General features: G+C 38.6%; 2 protein-coding genes across 5 annotated transcripts in view; both read left to right on the top strand.

Moving 5' to 3' along the window:
- The window catches only part of NR2C2 (nuclear receptor subfamily 2 group C member 2), a 48535-nt gene extending 36319 nt beyond the window's left edge, over positions 1–12216 (top strand). For all 4 annotated transcript variants that reach the window (XM_060766241.2, XM_060766240.2, XM_060766244.2 and 1 more), the window contains 3 exons: positions 3717–3854; positions 7269–7374; positions 8837–12216. In XM_060766241.2, coding sequence (XP_060622224.1) covers positions 3717–3854; positions 7269–7374; positions 8837–9011 — 419 coding nt within the window. In that variant the 3' untranslated portion in view covers positions 9012–12216. The remainder of the gene's footprint in view (positions 1–3716; positions 3855–7268; positions 7375–8836) is intronic.
- Positions 12217–15986: 3770 nt separating this feature from the next.
- Positions 15987–20226, top strand: MRPS25 (mitochondrial ribosomal protein S25). Its single transcript, XM_060766245.2, has 4 exons — positions 15987–16164; positions 16640–16746; positions 17785–17872; positions 19850–20226. The coding sequence occupies exons 1-4, from the start codon at positions 16031–16033 to the stop codon at positions 20040–20042; spliced, it is 522 nt and encodes a 173-aa protein (XP_060622228.1). The 5' UTR covers positions 15987–16030; the 3' UTR covers positions 20043–20226.
- The last annotated feature ends 791 nt before the right edge of the window (positions 20227–21017 follow it).

Raw genomic sequence — 21017 nt, 5'->3', positions numbered from 1 at the left:
ACCCTCCTGTCTCCCTCCCTCCTCCACAATGGAGCCTGGAGCTAGTACTGTCTCAACTGTCAAAACCTCCTTTTGAGCCCATGTCCTCTAATGATATCTCCCATCTCTCATGGAAGGTGGCATTCCTAGTGGCCATCACCTCGGCCAGGAGGACCAGTGAACTCGCGGCCCTCCGGTCAGACCCTCCATATATACGATTCCATGATGACAAGGTTATACTACGAACTGACGTCACTTTCCTACCGAAGGTAGTCTCCCATTTCCACATGTCTCAGGACATCATACTACCGGCCTTCTTCCCAAATCCATCCTCTCCTCTCGAGGTGGCACTTCACTCATTGGATGTCAAAAGAGCCCTATCATTCTACCTGCATAGAACATCTACTCACAGAAAGTCTCCCAGACTCTTTTTAAAATACAGGAAAGACACGATGGGGCACCCTGTATCTTCTCAGGGATTAGCCTCATGGATCGTCTCTACGATCCGTCTAGCCTACCAATTGGCAGGGAAACAACCACCATCTCACTTGGTGGCCCATTCAACCAGGTCGGTCTCCACCTCTCAAGCCTTTTTGCGTGGAGTTCCGCTGGATCAAATCTGTAGAGCTGCTACGTGGTCCACGCCGTCCACGTTTGCATCCCACTACAAGCTGGATGTACTGGCCAAGAAGGATGCCGCATTCGGCAGAGCTGTACTGTTTTCCTGCGTGGCATGACCCACCTCCAGGTCAGTAGCTTGCTATTCACCCATAAGTGTGCATTTCACGGAGGACACGAAGAATAAATAAAGGTTGCTTACCTGTAACCGTATTTCTTCGAGTGTCCATCCGTGAAATTCACACGACCCGCCCGTCCTCCCCTCTGTCATGCCTATGTGTATTATGTCACTTTTTGGCGCTTGGGAACTACCTCTCAGACGCACGCCACGGCCTATATACCGGGGGGGCGGGGGATGGGCGGGGCTTGTGTTGTACTCAAATAATCATTTTTAAATCATTAAAATCTCTAGAAAGTTCCGGATTGCTGCGCATGCGCGGAGGGATAACCCATAAGTGTGAATTTCACGGATGGACACTCGAAGAAATACGGTTACAGGTAAGCAACCTTTATTTCCCTGTATGTGCTTTTAGTATGATACATTAAGGTCTGAACCAGGAGTCTGTTTGATGCCATTTGTTCCATTCCAGTACAAGAATTAACCTGGAAGGTAATATTCCTCATGGCAGTTACATCCTTTTGGACAGCTTATGAGTTCCATGCCCTTTCTGTCTTGGCCACAAGTGTCAAATTCAAGGCCCACTAGCCTAATCTGGCCCGCCATGTTATTTTATGTGACCCTCCTACAACTCTTGTATTCCTCATCATTAGATTTCATTACTAAAGCTGATGGAAGTTGTGATACAGTAACACCTGGAAGACTGCAGTTTGTTCAGTTTAGTCATCATGGTGAGGGGGAGCCCCCGGTGGCACAGTGGGTTAAACCCCTGTGCTGGCAGGACTGAAGATGGACAGGTCGCAAGTTTGAATCCAGGTAGAGGTGGATGAGCTCCCTCTATCAGCTCTAGCTCCTCATGCGGGGACATGAGAGAAGCCTCCCACAAGGATGATAAAAACATCAAATCATCCAGGCGCACCCTGGGCAACATCCTTGCAGACAGCCAATTAACTCACACCAGAAGCGACTTGCAGTTTCTCAAGTCACTCCTGACACGACAAAAAAAAAATCATGGTGAGGTTTGAATTTAGATAGAAGGCTTGTGGATATGATGTCTGATTTTAAAATGTCCTTTAACCTTTCTCCAACCTCAGAGCTACAGGTGCTATTGGGTTGCAATTCCTATTATCTTGAGTCTGCATGGTGGATAATCAAAAATTATAGGGGTTGTCGTTCAGTAATATCTAGGGACCCAAACTGATTAAAAATTAAAGAGCACCGACCACTATGAAAAAAATTATAGTTGGCCCTTTATTCACTGAGTCTTTGTCCATAGATTCAGCAGCCCTTTGAAGGCAACTGTTAGGTTGATGAAAATGAGTTTGATACCTTTGGTCTAGGCCTAGAATCTAGGAACATAGTATAGCTTTCATCTGGCGAGAGTAATTCTCCAATGAGGTCCAGAATTTATTTCAAAATTAAGTACGGCAGTCCTTTTTAGTCAGAAAATAGTGATACAATATATTTGAACGGCATCAAATTGTTGCTGATTGTTAGTTGCTCTGAGTCCCTCTATGAGGGAGAGAGGGCAGAATATAAAACAAAGAAAACAAATACAATATGTTTGCCTTGACTTACCTCATGCCAAAGAGGACCCAAGGCACAAGCTAGATATATGAAGTGCTTTTGAAACTTGCATCAGACACACCCAATTGAAGACGCTTGACCGCTTGTTCATATCTCATACAATGCCACATCTCCCTTATTTTTCTAATGTAAAAAAGCTTTTTCAGGATTCCTTCTTCACCAACTTGAAGATGTGAGACCAATTTTGCTTTGGCTTCTCCCAGGTATTTTGGGTTCAGAACAGGTGCTTGTACAACCAAAAACTTAATCACATTGTAGGAGAAGCACAGGGTATAAATCCAATTTATTTAATTTACTAATGGAGTGTTGCTTCCTGAATTTAAAAAAGTCACTCCTGAGTCCAAGGAAGGTTAAATGTGGCAAAACTGTCCCCTGCAACCTCTAGAGAAGAGCACACAGCAAATAGATGGCACCACCTAAGCTGATATCGTATCCAGTGCTCATTGCCTTCCTGTCTGAAAGCTCTTTTATTCCATTTCAAAAACACCTCTGAATAATCATTGCATTAAAAACCCCTTGAAATTAATGAGTTCATTATAAGTCAACAAGCAGCTTGAAGGCATATAGAGATACTCAAAACTAAAGGGTTTCCTCTTTTCAGGGTCAAAATTGATTTTTGTGTTGGTTTTTTCTTCCTTACCTTTCCCTAGTTTGATCCACTGTTTGTGCACCAGGACAGACACTTCAAGTAAAATCCAGTTTTCCAATCCTGAGTTGTGCCTTGTGTACAACTTGTGTGTTATTTTTCACATTTTTACGTTGCCTTATTTATTTATTTATTTATTTATTTGTTTGTTTAAAATAGTACAGGATAAGTGTTTAGCAAATGCCATTCTCAGTAGAACAGAGGGAAGTGACAAGAACAGCCTGTCAAAATTAAATGGAAGAAAGATACAACAGTAAGCTGCTGGTTCTACCAGGAGTTACTACGAAGTTGCATAGGGGAAACATTATACAAATGTGAATAAGACTGTATCTAACTATAATAGAATATATTCTGCTCATAAAAAGTAGTTCTCAATAAAGAAAAGTGTATATTTGTGAATACATATAGATACCATTAGAAGTGGCAGCAATATTTAAAACAGTAGTATGTAATATGTCTGATTCATTTTACTTTTCTTGTTAGCTTGAATCTAAATCTCCAATGAACATTTGGCCACATTCTAAAAGTTTGTGTTACAGAATGCTTCCAGAAGCTTATGCTTTACAAATTAAAAATCACCAAGTAACTGGACATGTAACTTTGTCATATTTAATAGTATAAAATGTAACAGTTGATTCTTGTTTCCATGAAAGACTACATCGGTCTGAATAATGTAAAGTTGGTTGTCTTCTGAAGAAGGCTAGTTGTGTCACTGAATTTTAAGTAAATGTATTCTTTCTTAAGAGAATGTATAATGTTTACTTGTAGATAAACTTTCCGGGGATCGAATAAAACAAGTGATGGAACACATCTGGAAACTTCAGGAGTTCTGTAACAGCATGGCTAAACTTGATATTGATGGATATGAATATGCTTACCTTAAAGCTGTAGTCCTTTTTAGTTCTGGTAAGGCATTTGGTAATTATTACACTAGCCTTTCCTTGTCTCAATAATTCTTTATATGGTGAACTTACAAAAAGCTTATATTCCAATTCTAGCTAAACTAGTGTGGAAGAAACTGAATCATACAAAGAAACATTTTGACTTTTTTATCACTAGAATCCCGTTTGCACTAGCAATTCGATTTTTTTTACAGAAGCAGTTCTCCAAGAACTTAAGGGTTTGTTCACCTAGTTTGCACAATAGTCTGCAGTGCTCAAATATAATTGTGCAGATACAACTCCAAACTTTGTCTTAAAGTCGATGCCTTGGTTCCTTCCACAATCCTGCAGATTCATTCTAGCATAACATTAACATAATATTTCAACAGGATTTCAGTCCTTTGGTTAACTTTTAACGTATTGGCCTCTGGGAATTTGCTTCTGTTTGTGTTCCTCAAAGTCAAAATATTAAATAAACATCTTTTTGACTTTAATCCCTGTTTTATCACATATACACATCAAAATAATCCTAGCAACATAATATCCAATAAATTAAATACTGGTAGATTGCCTTAAATCAGATTATATAAAGTTTAGGGAATGTTGCTAATCTGACAAACCACCCCCAAACCTGCAGAGTGTTTTGTGCTCTGAGGTGAAAGTCCATAACAGCCAAGAGTCCTCTTACCTGTCTCTGTACAAAAGGAATTGTCTGAAATTCATGATACCACCATGGGCTCTTCATATTTTTCAGTACTTCTGTTGTACAGAGCCCTGACTTTTGAGGGAAGAAAGTTTACATGATTGTCAATTTTTTGTAGTGAATTTAAAAAATAGTTAAGATAAATATAATAGTAGCAGCTGTTGAAATGACTGAGAAGAATCTTTGTGCTAATATTTTTTTTTAATTAAGACAGTCACTTTCAAGTGATGAAAAATGCAAATAAAATAAAATCTGCTACTGAAGCCCTACTACTCTGTGAATCTACTTACCAATAAAAATGAAAAAAGGTAAACCGGATTCTCACAGCCCCTGTGCCTTGTTGGCAAAGACAGTGGATAATTTAAAAACAGATGTAATTTAATATATGTACTGGCTGTTAGTTATCTGTGAGAGAATGTAAATCCTTTGCATTCTGTATGGCTGGTACAATAGTTTGAAGAAATAAATATAGATAAATTATAATGGAGCCGAGAGAAGGTAAACAAATCTTGACAGCTGTATATTTTACACTTTCTCCTGTGTGAGCTGCTTTCAGTAGCCATTATACTCTGTACTCTTCTAGAGATTAGTTTCATCAAGTTTAGTGGCTTTGAAGACATCCTTGCAATTTAAAGTGCAAAGCAGTCATGTCTATTTGTTAAAACAGAGGCTATTAGTAAACCAGACAACAATAAAGATGAAGCATTTCTTCAACTTTAAAACACTTTCTGAGAAAATACAACTTATATTGTCTGTAAAGTGTCGCCCCCCCCCCCCCCCCCCCCAGGTCTAGGTAGATATCAAATGCAGTACTTGACAACTCTATGTCATTTTCCTACTCGAGGTGGAGGAAAATAAGACACATGTCATTTCATTCAGGTCATGAAATTAGGACAGTATACCAAATTCAAATGAAAACAGAGCAATAAAAATAGAATAGGCTGATTTTACAACAATCAAATGACAATAGTAAGCAGAACATTAGTGCTAATAGAACTAGAAGCCAACATTTAAACTCACCAAGGAGTGCAGATAAAGAGGAGGTTAACCTAACATTCCACAGAAGGGAGCTCTGAATCAGGGTACAACTACAGAAAAGGGCCCATCTTGATTGTCCACCATCCTAACCTCCCTAGGAAGTAGAACATAGAATCTCCTGTGACAATTGCAAATTCTAGGAGCCTCATATGGTAAGAGATGCCTATTCAAATTATTTGTTCTGAAACTATTTAGGACTTTATTGATAACAATCAATACTTGAACAGAGTGGACAAATTGTACTTCCTGATGGTTTTAGGAAAGCCATTGTTGGTCCCAAGCCCCCGAATGTGTTGGACTGCTAAAGTTTTCAAAATGATTACAGAAGAGTATTTTATGTGTTTAAAGAAAGTGCTCAATAACTGATCAATAATAAACTTAGAAATTGCTCCTTTAAATGAACAAGGACCTTAATTTTGATGAAGTCTCTTTTGCAACAGAGCTATCTATAATTGAGATACCAGGCTGCTTAACTGGCAGTGACTATATACCACTAGAAGTTTCCTTTTTTGAAGATTTGGATTAGAAGTCAGGTTAAATTTGGAAAATAGCACCCTTTTAAAAAGGTGGAGGAGAATACCATGTCCTTTTGACAAAGCAACACATAATCATTATGTGTTGGCCAAGAAGGATATTATTTGGTCTAATAAAGGAGCTGATGAAAAATATAGTCAGCCCCCACATTTGCTGGGTTTAGGCGCACAAGTTCCCCACAAAACTGAAAAACCGCAAATAATAAAATTCCTCTTTAAAAAAAACCTGAGGCAACATCTATCTAGAAATATTGGGTTTCTCTAACATAACTCTGGCTGATTTCTAATATATTGTACTGGATTTACTAAAGATTCCTAGAGGTGTTGTCTCTAGATCCTCTAGCACATATGTGTCAAACGCAAGGTCTGTGGAATGAATCCAGTCTGCCACCTCATTTAATATGGCCTGTGAGCCTTTCCATACAAGGACAACATAGTTATATTTATACAGTCTTACAATTATGAATTGCATTTGAAGGAAACCATAAGGTTGATGTGGCCTCATTGGAAATGAGTCTGACATCCCTGCTCTAACACATCCCTGTGGTCACCTAGCAGAGATTTACCATAGAATCACCATGGACTACCTAGATACCTAGAGATAACATTTCAATCAAATCCATGAATAATCAAATCTACAAAAGAGCCAACTGTAGTCAATTTTATGGTTTACCATCTTGGAATGACTGGCTGAGTTTGGAGATAGTGTTTTCCACAAACACTACTAAACATGAAACATGCAGAGCTTTGAATAATTTTTAAATAGTGTGGTCTTTTTAATGTTTCATCTTCTGCTGCAATTTTTTTTATTTTAAGTGTGAATAAATGAATTAACTAATGTTGATAAGTTGTTATTCATCGCTATTAAATTGCAGTCTTCTATTAAAATGCCTTTGTTTCAGGAAACAGCAGCATTAAAGCATTTTGAGATATTTTAAAAATGTCTCCCTAATATCTGAAAGTTGCCATTGCTAATGTCAGATTTGTCTACTGATTTTATCATTTTTAATTTTTACTCTGTGTAGAAATGATCAGTTTGTCTTGTGTAGAAAAGCAAAGGACATATTTAGAAAATGGAAGCCTATTTGTTTTTGAATGGAAGGGGTAATCAGTACAACAATCTGAAGTATAAATAAGTTCCCCCCTCCCCCCTTTTTTTCTATAGATCACCCTGGACTGACAAACTCCAGTCAAATAGAAAAATTCCAGGAGAAAGCTCAAATGGAATTACAAGATTATGTTCAAAAAACATATCCAGAAGACACCTACAGGTAGCACTGTTTTATTTTTTTACTAAGCATATGTGCTGTAAAACAAATAAAATTACCAGCTTGTGAGGTTGTTTTTTTTAAAAAGCACAATCTACCCAAAACAGTTTTTAGAATAGAGAAGCAAAGGTTTTTTTCTGAATAGAGAAGCAAAGCATCACACACAGTGAGACACATAAGTAAATGAGTAGATTTGGGCTGGTGTCATAGTCTGGCTATACACTTTCAGTCAGAATTCAAGCTGTTTGTGATGACATTTGAAGTTCTGAATATCTTCAGTACTAGAAGAAGCACTTCTACCGATAACACCACCAGAGGGATGAAGTCTGTCCCACCGCAGTAGTGGAATGACCTACCTTTGGAGGCCCAACTGGCTCTAATGTTAACTTTATTTAGGAACCAAGAAAAATTATGGACGTTACCAAAGCCTTTGTGTCTTTTTGATTTACCCCCAAATGCTTATGCACATTGTTTTAAACTTAACATGTTTAACTTGTGCTTAATATAGTTTTATTCTATTTAAATTATCATGACTTTAAATAAGTGTACTCAATTTGTATTCCGTTTTCTGTATGTTAGTCTGTTTTTTTGTGTGGTGCCCTGACATTTCATTGTGTTGGGCGAGTGTGAATGTTTCAAATAAATAAAAAGTAAAATCTACAAATAAAGTGTAAGAATAGTTTTGATCTAATAGCTTCAAGATCTGTGGCTTTCTAGGAATATATGTTTAATTGACTGTGAAGGTTTGAGTTAAATACTGTAAAAAATCACATTTGGATGTTACCATTCTTGGTGTGCCTTCTTTATTTGTAAAAACTAATAGAAACTTTGTGAAACCATAAGCATTTAGCTCCAGCTACAGACATCCCAGGTTTTACAACAGATTAGGGACCAGATCACTGTTGAAAACTAAAAATCATAAAAATGCAGAAGCCAGGGTTTTTAAGCTTACATTTTGGCTACTGACATATGTCAACAATGCCCTATACAGGCAGTCCCAAGTCACGAACAAGATAGGTTCTGTAGGTTTGTTCTGATGTGGAGTTTGTTTGTTTGTAAGTCAGAACAGATACACTTTTAAGTGTAACACCAGCCATATAGCAAACCACTGACCACTAACTACAATGCAGTCTGAGCCTCACCACATGCACCACATCCTTACAGCCACCCCAGAGGCACTCCAAGTAGCCAGCTTCTGGTCAAAGGAAATTTAGCATAATGCTAGGTTGTTAACTTTGTTAAGCTTTCTTTTCTGTTTCCAAGGACATTATTTGACAATGTTGCTTAGATCTTTGTCCACTCTTGCTCCCCACTTTTAATCATGGCTGCTGCTATTTCATGACCTCTTCCTCAACAAATAACAATTTTCAATTCTTCCATCTCCTTTGAAAAGTTTAGGAATCAGGCCCATGCTGGTAATTTGAGCTGTTCCTTTACATGTTTTATTGTTTTTTTCTTATTTCAGGTTAGCCCGGATTCTTGTCCGCCTACCAGCACTTAGACTGATGAGCTCCAGCATTACAGAAGAACTATTTTTTACTGGGCTCATTGGAAATGTTCCAATTGACAGCATCATCCCTTACATCCTGAAAATGGAGACTGCAGAGTATAATGGCCAAATCACAGGTTCATCCTCCTAGAGAAGAGAACGGTGAATCTAGACATCTCTAAGTAACCATATTTCACTGTTAATGTGTACAGATGTTTCCAACATATTTCATGTTCTTATTAGTTATTTGTCTATATTCAAAAACACAATAAGGACTTCTGTAAAAACCTTTTCTAGGATTCATTTCTGTCAGAAGAAATGTTTAAATATCTTTTTCTGAAAAGACTATAGTGCATTGCTGAACAGAACTTTAAGATGCTTTTATTTACATGTTGCTAGTGAGCAAAGGGGAAAAAAGGTTCTATGACACCATAATCCTCATTTAAATAGCATTGAATTAGTAACCCCAATTTCAGTGGAAGATTTGCAAGTTTATGGTTGGCCTCCTCTCTCAAAAACCATTGCTAAGACTTCCAGTTCAGCATGATGGGTTCTAGCTGGCAGAGAAAAACTGTCTCTCCTATAGATATGTTGTGTTGTGTTAAAAGGTATTGAAAATCTTTAAATGGCTATCGAAATTACTGGGGTTACCTGCACTTTTCAAGTATTTCTAGTTAAATATGTGGCATTGACATTGTGCAAGCAGTGCCTTGTTTGTATGAGCAGGGTAAATGAATAGTAGCATTTAAACTACAGACACATACTTGTGATTAGTACAAACACCTGAAGAACTGTGGAAGACAATCATTTATTCTATGGATTTAAAATTGTATGTGTTTATTAGTCATGTGATCCTTCCCAGGATATTTCTATACTGTGTTGAAATTAAAGCCAGCTAAATTAATGTAAACATTTACAGTTAACATAAACAAAGCATAATATTTATGGCCCAGCTGTCAGCTTAATAGATGGTGTAGAACTTAACTCATATTGGCAAACCACATACTAACATCTCATTTTTTTATCATGGAAAACTATTCAAATTTTATAAGGTTCAGTAGCTGCCTGTACTACAATTTGCTAGTTTGGGGAGTTGTCTTTAATGTGGGTGCATTCAACACAGTTTTAGTAATAGTTGTGTTCTCATTCTTACCTATGTGTACACTTTAATTTCAAAGCTATTTTCTCTAAGGATTAAGAAAAACATTCTGGCAGCAAAAGCTGTTTAATACAGAATAGGCTGCCTCGGAGTATGGTGGAGTCTTCTTCTCTAGAGGTTTTTAAACAGGCTGGATGGCCATCTGTTGGGAGTGCTTGTGTATTCCTGCATGGCAGAATGGGGTTGGACTAGAGGACTCTTGTGGTCTCTTCCAAGTCTGAATCTGCTGAGGCTTGAGAAGACTGACTGACATAATCCTGCATTGCAGTGGTTCCTGCAAAAAGTGGGGGTGGGTCTTTTTCTAATGTCTTGCAATCTACTGTGTCATAGCCTGAACCACTTCATTGATGGTATTGTTCCTTTGCAGACATGATTTATGGGGAGAGGCATGGATTGAATGTCTGTATTTCCCCCCTTCCCACACACACTCACACTCACATAATTATGTGTGTTTTGTGTGGCATGGTCCATATTGACATTTTCATACTGTAGTTAAGTTTGAAATTGAAAATGTAGCGGTTGTCATCAACTAAGACAGCTTTAAAAGAGGATTAAACAAATCTACTAAGGCTTATCATGGCAACCAGTTATGTAGGTATTTATTAACATCCAGGATTAGAAATGATATGCCTTGGAAATCCAGTTGTTAGAGAATATAAGTGGGAGGGAGCCATTCCATTCCTGTCCTGTTTATAAGCTCCTGGTTTTCATCTGCTTGACCATGATTTGGACAGAGTGCTGTTGGTCTGATCCAGCATGACTTTTCTTAAGAGAAAACACATATAAATAATAGTGGCAAAATAGACTTCTTAGTTATTTTCATACATTCCAAAATATAAAAGATTTTATTTGTACACCAAAATTATCTCTGTATAGGAAAATACCATGAATGAAGGGAACAATAAGAGAAGCTTATCGGAATCTAAATGTAATTGGAGGGATAAAAAATGTTTCTGTCTTGGCATTTCATCATATATTTTTAAGCTTACCGTTTTTTATTTGTTCTCTAATTTTTAGTGTGAAATAGTATGTCTTTCCTTTGTTTCAAACTGGTCACAGGAAATAATTTTACGCAGTCATTTTTTAACTGCCATTTGTTTGAAAGTATATTCCAACAAGTCTTTATTAAACATTTGGGCAGCATCAGAGGCCTTTATGTTAGATCCAGATACAATTTTATTTATACTATCTAAGGCTATTTATTAAGCACACTTAACTTGGAATCAAGTTTCTCGGAAAAAAGTAGGACTTATATGTATAGGCTAAAAGCATCAGCATTTAAAACAGATGTACTGTATAGTCTGTCTGTTGCTAAATCTTAACTGCAATCCCAAGTGGATGTGTAATTATGTAAGGCTGAAGCCTCAGTAAATCACAGTTCCACTTGTGTAGCAACTGGCAAGCAATTACATATGATTTCCCCCGAGAGTCTGTCACGCTCTGAGAATAGGGGTTTTTTGAATATAGTTTGCTATTAATTCACAAGTCTGCAGGTATAATGTTTCTTCAAAACCCGTTCATAACATTGTTATGGGACTGGGGAATGCCATTGGAGGGGAAAAACCAGACATTTCATAATGTTTGCCCAAGCTCTCAAGCGCAATTGAAATAGTGCTTTGGATCCTGGTCATGTTTATTTGTGTATATGATGTTTATGTACTAGGATCGAACTTTGTCTAGTATATTATGTACAGTGTAATATAAAGTGTGTATGTATGTATATAGAAATATGTACAGTCATATAATCATAAATATCAAATTTCTATATGTTGAAAATATTATAAATGCATTGCAAATCTTGAGCTTCCTAAATTTTATTTCTTTCTCCAAGCTCAGCTCTGATATAATTGTATGCATTCTCACTTTCTTCAGGAAAGTGGGCACCTGTTTTAAACGCAGGATGTATTTGCACTTTGTCTTAAATTCAGAAAGGAACTATTTAATAGTTCTACATTTCATTTCTAAATCCATACAAGCCCTGTTGACATGAATGGACATTGTGCAGTGACAGTGTCCAGGGGATTCAACCTGTGGACCATAAACATTTCTATATATTCTCAGCACACATAAGAAGTGCTTTTTCTACTGTTCTGAAAAACGTTGTTTTATACAGTCCTTTTTTAAGCATGTGAAACTGTATTTCTAATGTCTGTATCCCCCTGGAAGTTACTAATTAAAGCGAGTAAGCCTGTCATAACAGACTATGTAGTTTTATAATGACACTGTCTTATCAGTGTGTTATGTAGTGTCATAAATATCCATATGAACTAAGTCTTTTATGATTCTGTTATCTTTTCTGGCATAAGAAAACTTACTGATAAAAGGATTTTGTCTGTATATCAGTTTGTAATGCATAATTTTTAAATACATTGCATATTACTGACACGAAGGAATTTTATTATACAAAAAATGAAGACTTTAGGAGAATATTAAGTAGGGATGGCCAACTGATTGAACTGCAGCTCCCAATATCCCTTACCATTCTCTATACTGGCTAAGGCAGTTAGAGCATCTAGTGTTTTAACAGCATCTAGTGTTGTTAGTTGCCTATTCCTGTGCTAAAACAAGTAGCTGGTGATGACAGGCAGTGTTCTTTGTTTTTCCCTTCTGTATTATTTATATAGTTTTGCCTGCCTCTTTTCTGTAGAAAAATAATCTTGATTTCAAATTAGATACAGGGTTAGTCAAAATGAATAGGCCAATAAGAAAATTAATTGTACCCGAATTGGCCTATTCATTTTGACTAACCCTGTATTTTAATTACTCGAGACAGTTTCACATACGCATGATCATCCAGAATGGAATATTCAACATATTCATAAACAGATCGAGAAAGAAGTTACCATACTAAGTTTTCTTCAGCTAAACGTTTGTCAAGTAAATGAAGGGCAACAATCTTCCCCAAAATTATTTCTTCAGCAGCCCTGTTTCTCCCTCTTTGGTGTGTGTATAGCAGGCATGGGCAAACTTTGGCCCTCCAGGTGTTTTGGACTTCAACTCCCACAATTCCTAACAGCCAGTAGGCAGTTGAAGTCCAAAACACCTGGAGAGCCGAAGTTTTCCCATGCCTGGCATATATGCATAGGCAGTATGTCAGAGCTTAGAAAATATGCAAGGTTTGTATCTACACCTCCAGCTTGAACAACATGGAGAGAAAGGGACATACAGATTCCTGCTTTCCCATAAAGTCTTGACACGTTTTATAAACTTTCAAAGGAGAAGCAGAGAAACTTACCTTTTGAATTCAGTGAGGATCATTCCAGGTAGCATAGGCATTACATCTGTTTAATTATCAGAGAATGATGTTTTCTGTTTCTTCTTGCCCTGTCCACTGATACTGCCTAAGTAGTCACACCATGATCTTAAATAGTATATGTTTTTCTAAGATTAGCCTTGGTGAATATAGCAGTGCTGCCAATAAAAATATGTAGTCCAACACCTCCATAATCTTATAGAGGTTCCATAAAGAATGTAAGAGTGTGCAGCATATTCCTTTAAAATGCCCTGTTCAGATGTTTGAGAAGTCATCACATTTACTGTCCAGTCTCCATTTCATAGTATGATATTTAAAAATATATAATTTTTTGTTTCATCTGTAGACCATATGAAGCATTTTTGCTAATAAAACTCCATTGTTTGCAGGTTCTCCATTGTAAACTTATTATAAAGGTTCCCATTCAGTGTAATCCTATATATGCTTACTCAGAAGTAAGCCTGATTAAATTTAATAGCACTTATTCCCAGGTTGAGTGTGCATATGGGATTACAACATTACTGTCAGTACCCATTGCTTGTTTTTATATTTGAACATGAATGCAAAAAATGATTTTCCAATTTTGATAGTTCCTTAATAAGTTAAGGAAAAAATAATTGTTTTAAAAGTCTTTCTAATTTGAATTTCCAATATTGGAAAGTTGTGTAAAACATCTTTTTAGTATAACATTATCTCCCCCTCCCCATGCTCCCGCACTAAAGGTTCTAAGCGGATATCTGATTCTGGTTCCATGAATAACTTAAGCAGTTTTAAGAAACTAACATCCTTTTTGCTTTCTGTATTGGAGCTTGGTAGGGGTTGAGAAATTGAAAATATTGAAATTGTAATCTTACAAAAGGACTGGGGGAGCTTGGTGTGGGTCTATTATTCAAATAGTTTCCACATCCACGAAACTCATGTGTTGCTAGGGTATGTATAACCAACCACTAATTCTAAACATAATGTCATTGTCTTTGTTTTTACTAGTTTTATAAATAAAAATTCCTCTTCATATAAACCCATTCTACACAGTTAATTGTGTTTGGAAAATCCCACCGGCTCAAAGCTCCTATCAAAATAAATATATTTTCCACAAGGGAATTGTCTGTGATAATCCCATGGGGTATATTTTGTAACCTTGTGCTTTTTATTGTTTATTAAGATATTGTTTGAATATTTCTTTGGATTTCAGGTTCAAAACTTGAAAATGCTGTTGCTCCCACGCCGTTTGTGAAACCATTTTTGTAAATGTGAAGGCATTTAAAATAGCATGTTCCTTTTTTTATCTGAATTTTATATCTAATCAGTGTCTTCAGTCATGAAGAGAAATTGCATTGTTGTGTGTGTATATAGAGTATTGCAGTGCATGCTTATGCATTTCATGAAATGCTGTGTAAATGTGGCATTATATTGTTGTGGCTTAATATTGCTACCTACAGGAGATTTATACTATTAAAATAAATAAAGACTCTTATGCGGCTTTTTTCATTATTTTAAAACTGGTTTGTGTATATGTTTGGTGGATGTAAAAATAATAGTATTGGTGGGTGGAGGTTGATGTAACAGTAAAGCATACTGATGTCTAATGCATGATGTCTAATGGCAATGGGTTAAACCCCCAGTGGTGCAATGGATTAAATCCTTTGGGCATATTGCATAGTTGTACCAAGTTTGGTCCAGATCCATCATTGTTTGAGTCCACAGTACTCTCTGGATGTAGGTGAACTGCAACTCTAAAATTGAAGGAATCCCCGGTGGCGTAGTGGGTTAAACCCCTGTGCTGGCAGGACTGAAGACCGACAGGTCACAGGTTTGAATCCGGGGAGGGGCGGATGAGCTCCCTCTATCAGCTCCAACTCCCCATGTGGGGACATGAGAGAAGCCTCCCACAAGACCGATAAAACATCAAATCATCCGGGTATCCCCTGGGTAACGTCCTTGCAGACGGCCAAATTCTCTCACACCAGAAGCGACTTGCAGTTTCTCAGGTCGCTCCTGACATGACAAAAACTCTAAAATTCAAGGTCAGTGCCCACCAAACACTAACAGTATTTTCTGTTGGTCATGGAAGTTCTGTGTGCCAAGATTAGTTCAATTCCATTGCTGGTGGAGTTCAAAATGCTCTTTCATTGTAGATTTAACTATAAATCCCAGTAACTACAACTCCCAAATGACAAAATCACTTACTTCCCCTCCCCCCTCAACCCCACCAGTATTCATATTTGGGCATATCAGGTATTGGTGCCAATTTTCTTCCATTGAATGAAAATACATCCTGTATATCAAATATTTACATTACAATTCATAACAGTAACAAAACGACAGTTATCAAATAACAATGAAAATAATTTTGGGGGGGTGGGGTCACCACAACATGAGGAACTGTATTAAGGAATTAGCATTAAGAAGGTTGAGAAACACTGTCTTAGCTGATTTGGCCAAAGATTAGAGATTCTGGGATTGGAAGAAACGCTGCAGGGAGACACCAAAGCGCGCGTTGACTGCTCTGCTATTTGCACTACAGAGGGTGCATTTACTACAGTTGGCACTACTTTAACAGCCAATACTATGGGATCCTGGGAATTGTAGTTTGGAGAGGCAGCAGCCCTCTTGGGCAGAAAAGAAAACAATTTCCATAGGTCTACAGCTGCGACGGGATTGGCTGCGCGCTGGCAGGGGCGTGGCCAATGTTGGAGGCGTGGCTGCATGCATTCAGAGCTTCCGCTTGCTGTCTCGCAGCCCTACCGCCGCCGCCGCCATGCCGATGAAAGGCCGCTTTCCGATCCGGAGGACGCTGCAGTACCTGAGCCAAGGCGACGTCGTCTTCAAGGACGCCGTGAAGGTCATGACGGTCAACTACAACACCCAGGGCCCGCGCAGCGAGGGAGCCAGGTCAGCAGGGAAGGAGGGGAGTGCGTCTGCGCTGCAGAATCAATGCGGTTTGGTACCAATTCAGCTGCCATGGTTCAGTACTATGGATGACTTGAGCCGTAGCTTTGCAAAGCCTTTAGCCTTCCTGGCCACACAATAACAACAACAGAATTTTGAGGCTGGCCAATCAGAAGCCATATGCAAATTAGTAGGCCGAGAAAGCTCATGCATGGGCCAAGTTGGACCCTCCAGGTGTTTTGGACTTCAACTCCCATCATTCCTCACGGGCTCAGGCTAAGCGGCTGAGTGGGAAAAGGAAGGGTCCTGAGCCCGTGAGGAATGATGGGAGTTGAAGTCCAAAACACCTGGAGGGCCCATGCATGATCATGTATGGTTTTTTTCTGCTGCTGCTCTTTTCCTTTGGCAACAGCATGCGGTGACATTTCCTCATCTCCAAACCTGACTCAATTCCTCTCTCTTTCTTCTCTCCCCCTAGAAAATTTGTGTTTTTCAACATCCCTCAGATTCAGTACAAGAACCCTTGGCTCCAGATCATGATGTTCAAGAACATGACGCCGTCGCCCTTCTTAAGGTTCTATTTAGGTACGTAAGCAGTATACATTGTGGCTGTTGGGAGAAGCAACCTCTTTCCATTGCCAGACCTCACAACCTTCTGAGGATGCCTGCCATAGATGCAGGCAAAATGGTAGGAGATAATGCTTCTGGAACATGGCCATACAGCCCAGAAAACTAAATGCAACCCAGTGATTCTAGCCGTGAAAGCCTTCGACAATACACTTTCCATTTCTTGTTGTTGGTCAGACTCTCCTTCCTCTGTGGAAGACGATCAGTTCTGCTTCTCATGTCCTCTGAGTCAAGGTGGATATATTGACCCAGTGTCTGAACCAAACAATAATAGAATGTTGAGGCTGGCCAATCAGAAACTATATGCAAATTAGTAGGTCGAGGTAGCTCATGCTTTGCCAACTTGGCTCAGTTCACACATTGGGCCCAAATATAAACTCATGCTCACCTTTTAGAGTGCCAGTGGCCATCTGAAGAAGACATTCCCTTTTCCCCATTTCTTAAAAGTCTTCTGGGAAAGGTCTTCTCCAATTATCTTGGAGAACTTGAGCCCTCCAAGAAGCTTTTGGCAACAAGTCCTAGAAGCTTTAGTTAGCATAGCCAGGTGCTAGGAAGGCTGAGAACTGGGAATCCTGGGAGCAGGGTGAGCTGCTGCTGTTAGCCCCAGCTTCTGCTAACCTAGCATGCAAATGTGAGTAGATTAATAGGTACCGTTCCACTGGGAAGGAACGGTACCTATTTCTTTTCAGCCATCATAGCAAACGGAGATTTTCTTTGATGTCTTAATGGCAAGGCTATAACTACTTGTTTTACTATATGATCCTTTGAATTGCTGTATTGGCTTTGTAGTTTAAATGGAAAGTCAGTGAAGCTATTTCACAACTTGTGGTCCTGAGAGCAGGGTAGACCCACAGAGAATTCATTGCGGTATTGAATATGTTTCTAGTATGTAGTCAGGCTGCCTGGGTGTTGAAGGGAAGGACAGACATATGCCATAGGAGTGATTTCTGCAACAAATCTGTATGCATTCTCTTTGTAACTCTCCTTCATTGGCAGACACTGGAGAGCAAGTCCTGGTTGATGTAGAAGAGAAGACTAACACAGAGATAACTCAACATATTAAGAAAATTCTTGGTAAAAGCGAGTAAGTAGAAATGCAAAATACTTGTTTTATTCTGAAGAATATCCAAAGAACTAGGACGGGGTGTCTGTATTCATAATGCATGTCTTTACATATATGCTGCTATCAGTTTTAATTCTAACCCATGGGACAAACTTTCCAACAAATCTGCATTAGGAGCTTAGGTATCTTCCTTGTCCTGACTTTCCACTTATGATACAGCTTGATGACCTGGGTCTTAAAAAAGAAATAGAACCAGCACTATTTATATGTACAAATATGTAATACAGTAGAGTCTCGCTTATCCAAGCTTCGCTCATCCAACGTTCTGTATTATCCAACGCAGTCTGCCTCCTGCCCTGATCCATTGCTGATTCAATACATTGTGATATTTCGGTGCTAAATTTGTAAACACAGTAATTACTACAGAAAGTTACCATGTATTGAACTGCTTTTTCTGTCAGTTTGTTGTACAACATGATGTTTTGGTGCTTAATTTGTAAAATCATAACGTAATTTGAGGTTTAATAGGCTTTTCCTTAATCCCTCATTATCGAATATTTTCACTTATCCAACATTCTGCCAATCTGTTTTTGTTAGATAAGCGAGTCTACTGTATTTACAAAAATGTAAACATATGCTTCCTTATCTGTCTCCTGAAACTCTTTGAGATTCCCAGTGAGTTTCTAAACCCACACCGATACCACCATGTACTTTTTTAAATAACAGAGACATGCAGCACACTCAATAGTGTCCAAATCATGGGGAACCTACAGAGGAAAGTTGTCATAACCAGCACATGAGAGTCCCAAAGTTTTTGGGAAATACAGGCTAGTGGCACTGGGTTGAAATAGACCATCAATTCATGCAGTAAAGTATTGTCATCAGCTTGATGCTAAACATGAAGCAGGAGTGAGGCTGGAGTATGTGAGAAAAATACAATCCTCTAGGACAGTGGTTCTCAACCTGGGGTCCCCGGATTTCCTGGCCTACAACTCCCAGAAATCCTCAAATCCAGGTTGAGAACCACTGCTCTAGGAATCGCTCAGTCATAATTCTCCCACTTACAGCTTTCAGTTGTTCAAATTACTTATTTTAGGCAGTTGTAGCAGACTGTGCGCTTTTTAGCATACACAGGAACAGAGAAAGCCACTGTTAGCTGGTGACTAAAACAAGGAGTAGCCAGGTATACTTTTCCTCATCTCTTCCTTGTGTATGAAATAGTGAAGTGCTTTCAGGTAGTGCAGTGGTTCCCAACCTGTGGTCCGTGGGAACCACTGCAGTGGTCTGCAGGAACTAAAATATGGTCCATTACCTCTCTGTTACTACATGGTTGCAATGAGAGCAAATGGTCTCGCAAAACCCTCTTATATTGCCAAAGTATATTTAATATGGTGTTCTGTTGGCAAGCAGATGATGACTACTGAATGGCATATGTTCTGTATGAGAAACTAGAGCTGATGTGGTCTATCCAATGCAGTTTTCTGAATCAGCACTCCAAATAACCAGACCGAATCTAAAGTTGACCAAAACTGATTTGTAACTTTTTGTCCTAATGTTGGAGATTGGTCCTTAGTTAACTGATTAAGTGGTCCCTGGTCAAAACAAGTTTGGGAACTACAGAGGTAGTGGATGTGTAAGGCACCTAGAGCAGCTGGATCTATGCAACACTTGGAAGAGAAATACTATGCATGCATCTCTACTGTAGAAATAACAAGAGTTTGGCACCACATGAACTGCCATGGCTCAGTGCTATGGAATACTGGGAGTTGTAGTTTGGTGAAGCACCAGCACTCTTTATCAGAGAAGGCTAAAGAACCTGTAAAACTACAACTCACATGGTTCCATAGCCTTGAGGCATGGCAGTCAAGCTGAATTAATTCTACAGTGTAGATGCACCTGTCCTGGAGCTTTGTGGGAATTCGAGGTCCATGTCTCTTTCTTTCACACACATCTAGTTTTTGCTGCCTTTCACGCAATGAACTTGTTTTTCTTGGATAGGAAAACACTCCAGACAGAAGCGCTAGAAAAAATGAAGCTACGACATCCTGCAACGTTTGGCCCCAGGAAATACCACCTGCGGGAATGTATGTGTGAGATTGAAGGCCAAGTTCCCTGCCCTGGTAGAGTGCCGTTACCAAAGGAGATGACTGGCAAGTATAAAGCGGCCATGAAAGACTCTGAGGCATCCTAAACCAACGTCTTTGCCTACGCCTGGAATTAAAACAGCAGAATAATCTTATCCTTAAATCAGATGGAAGTATAATATTCTCTAAGAGAACATTCAAATGACTGCAAAATAGCTGGATTTTAATACAAGTGGAAGGTTTTTTTTAAAAAAAAATAAAATAAACTCATAGGGTTGTTCTTGTCATGGACTGGAAATTGTGTATGGTATCTGTTCTCAAACCAAAGGAGAAAATTTTAGCTGGTTTTTGTTCAGAGTGTTGTGTAGTGGTTTGAGACCAGAGTTGGAATTCTTGCTCATGGGCAAGTCATGGTCTGTCAGGGTGCGTATACACAGTATGATTAATGCAGACTGACACTACTTTAACTGCTGTGGCTCAGTGATACAGAATCATGTGAGTTGTAGTTTTCCAGTTTACCTGTCTCTGCCAAAGAGTGCTGGTGCCTCGCCATACTACAATGCCTAGAATTCCATAGCGTTGAGCCATGGCAGTTCAAGTGGTGTCAAACTGCATTAATAGCAATATGGCTGCTATGATTTTCTCAACTGAGATTGCAATCTCACACCAACTTCTTTAGGTCTACTTATTTCTTTAACACTTCTCAATAAGCTTATTCTACCTCTTATTTTGTGTACTATTTGTATTGTATAGAAAATACTGTAATAAGCCTCACTTATTGTTCCCAGAAGTTACTCATTTGCAGTAGCAAATATAAAAAATTAGTGAACCAACACAAGAAATTTTTATATTTAAAAAAATCAACTTGGTACTATATAATTCAGAGCTCCCATAGACTAGTACTTGTTACGGATGAGAATAAAATCAATTAAGGGTATACATGGAGTAAACGAGGAAATCAGGGCAGCAGTGGGTTAAACTGCTGAGATGCAGAACTTGCTGACTAGAAGGTCAGTGGTTCATATCTGTGGGACAGGGTGCTTTGAATGCGATTTTCCTGCTTCTAGGCAGGGAGTTGGACT

Source organism: Anolis sagrei, chromosome 2 (assembly GCF_037176765.1).
Source record: "Anolis sagrei isolate rAnoSag1 chromosome 2, rAnoSag1.mat, whole genome shotgun sequence".
Taxonomy (NCBI): Eukaryota; Metazoa; Chordata; class Lepidosauria; order Squamata; family Dactyloidae; genus Anolis; species Anolis sagrei.
This window is presented reverse-complemented; position numbering and strand designations above follow the sequence as displayed.

Bases quoted from the DNA above. Each gene is read 5' to 3' on its own strand.
- MRPS25 (XM_060766245.2), top strand. From the start codon at position 16,031: ATGCCGATGAAAGGCCGCTTTCCGATCCGGAGGACGCTGCAGTACCTG. The intron at 16,747-17,784 runs GTACGTAAGCAG...CTTCATTGGCAG, and splicing joins CTTCTTAAGGTTCTATTTAG to ACACTGGAGAGCAAGTCCTG. The intron at 17,873-19,849 runs GTAAGTAGAAAT...TTTCTTGGATAG, and splicing joins AAAATTCTTGGTAAAAGCGA to GAAAACACTCCAGACAGAAG.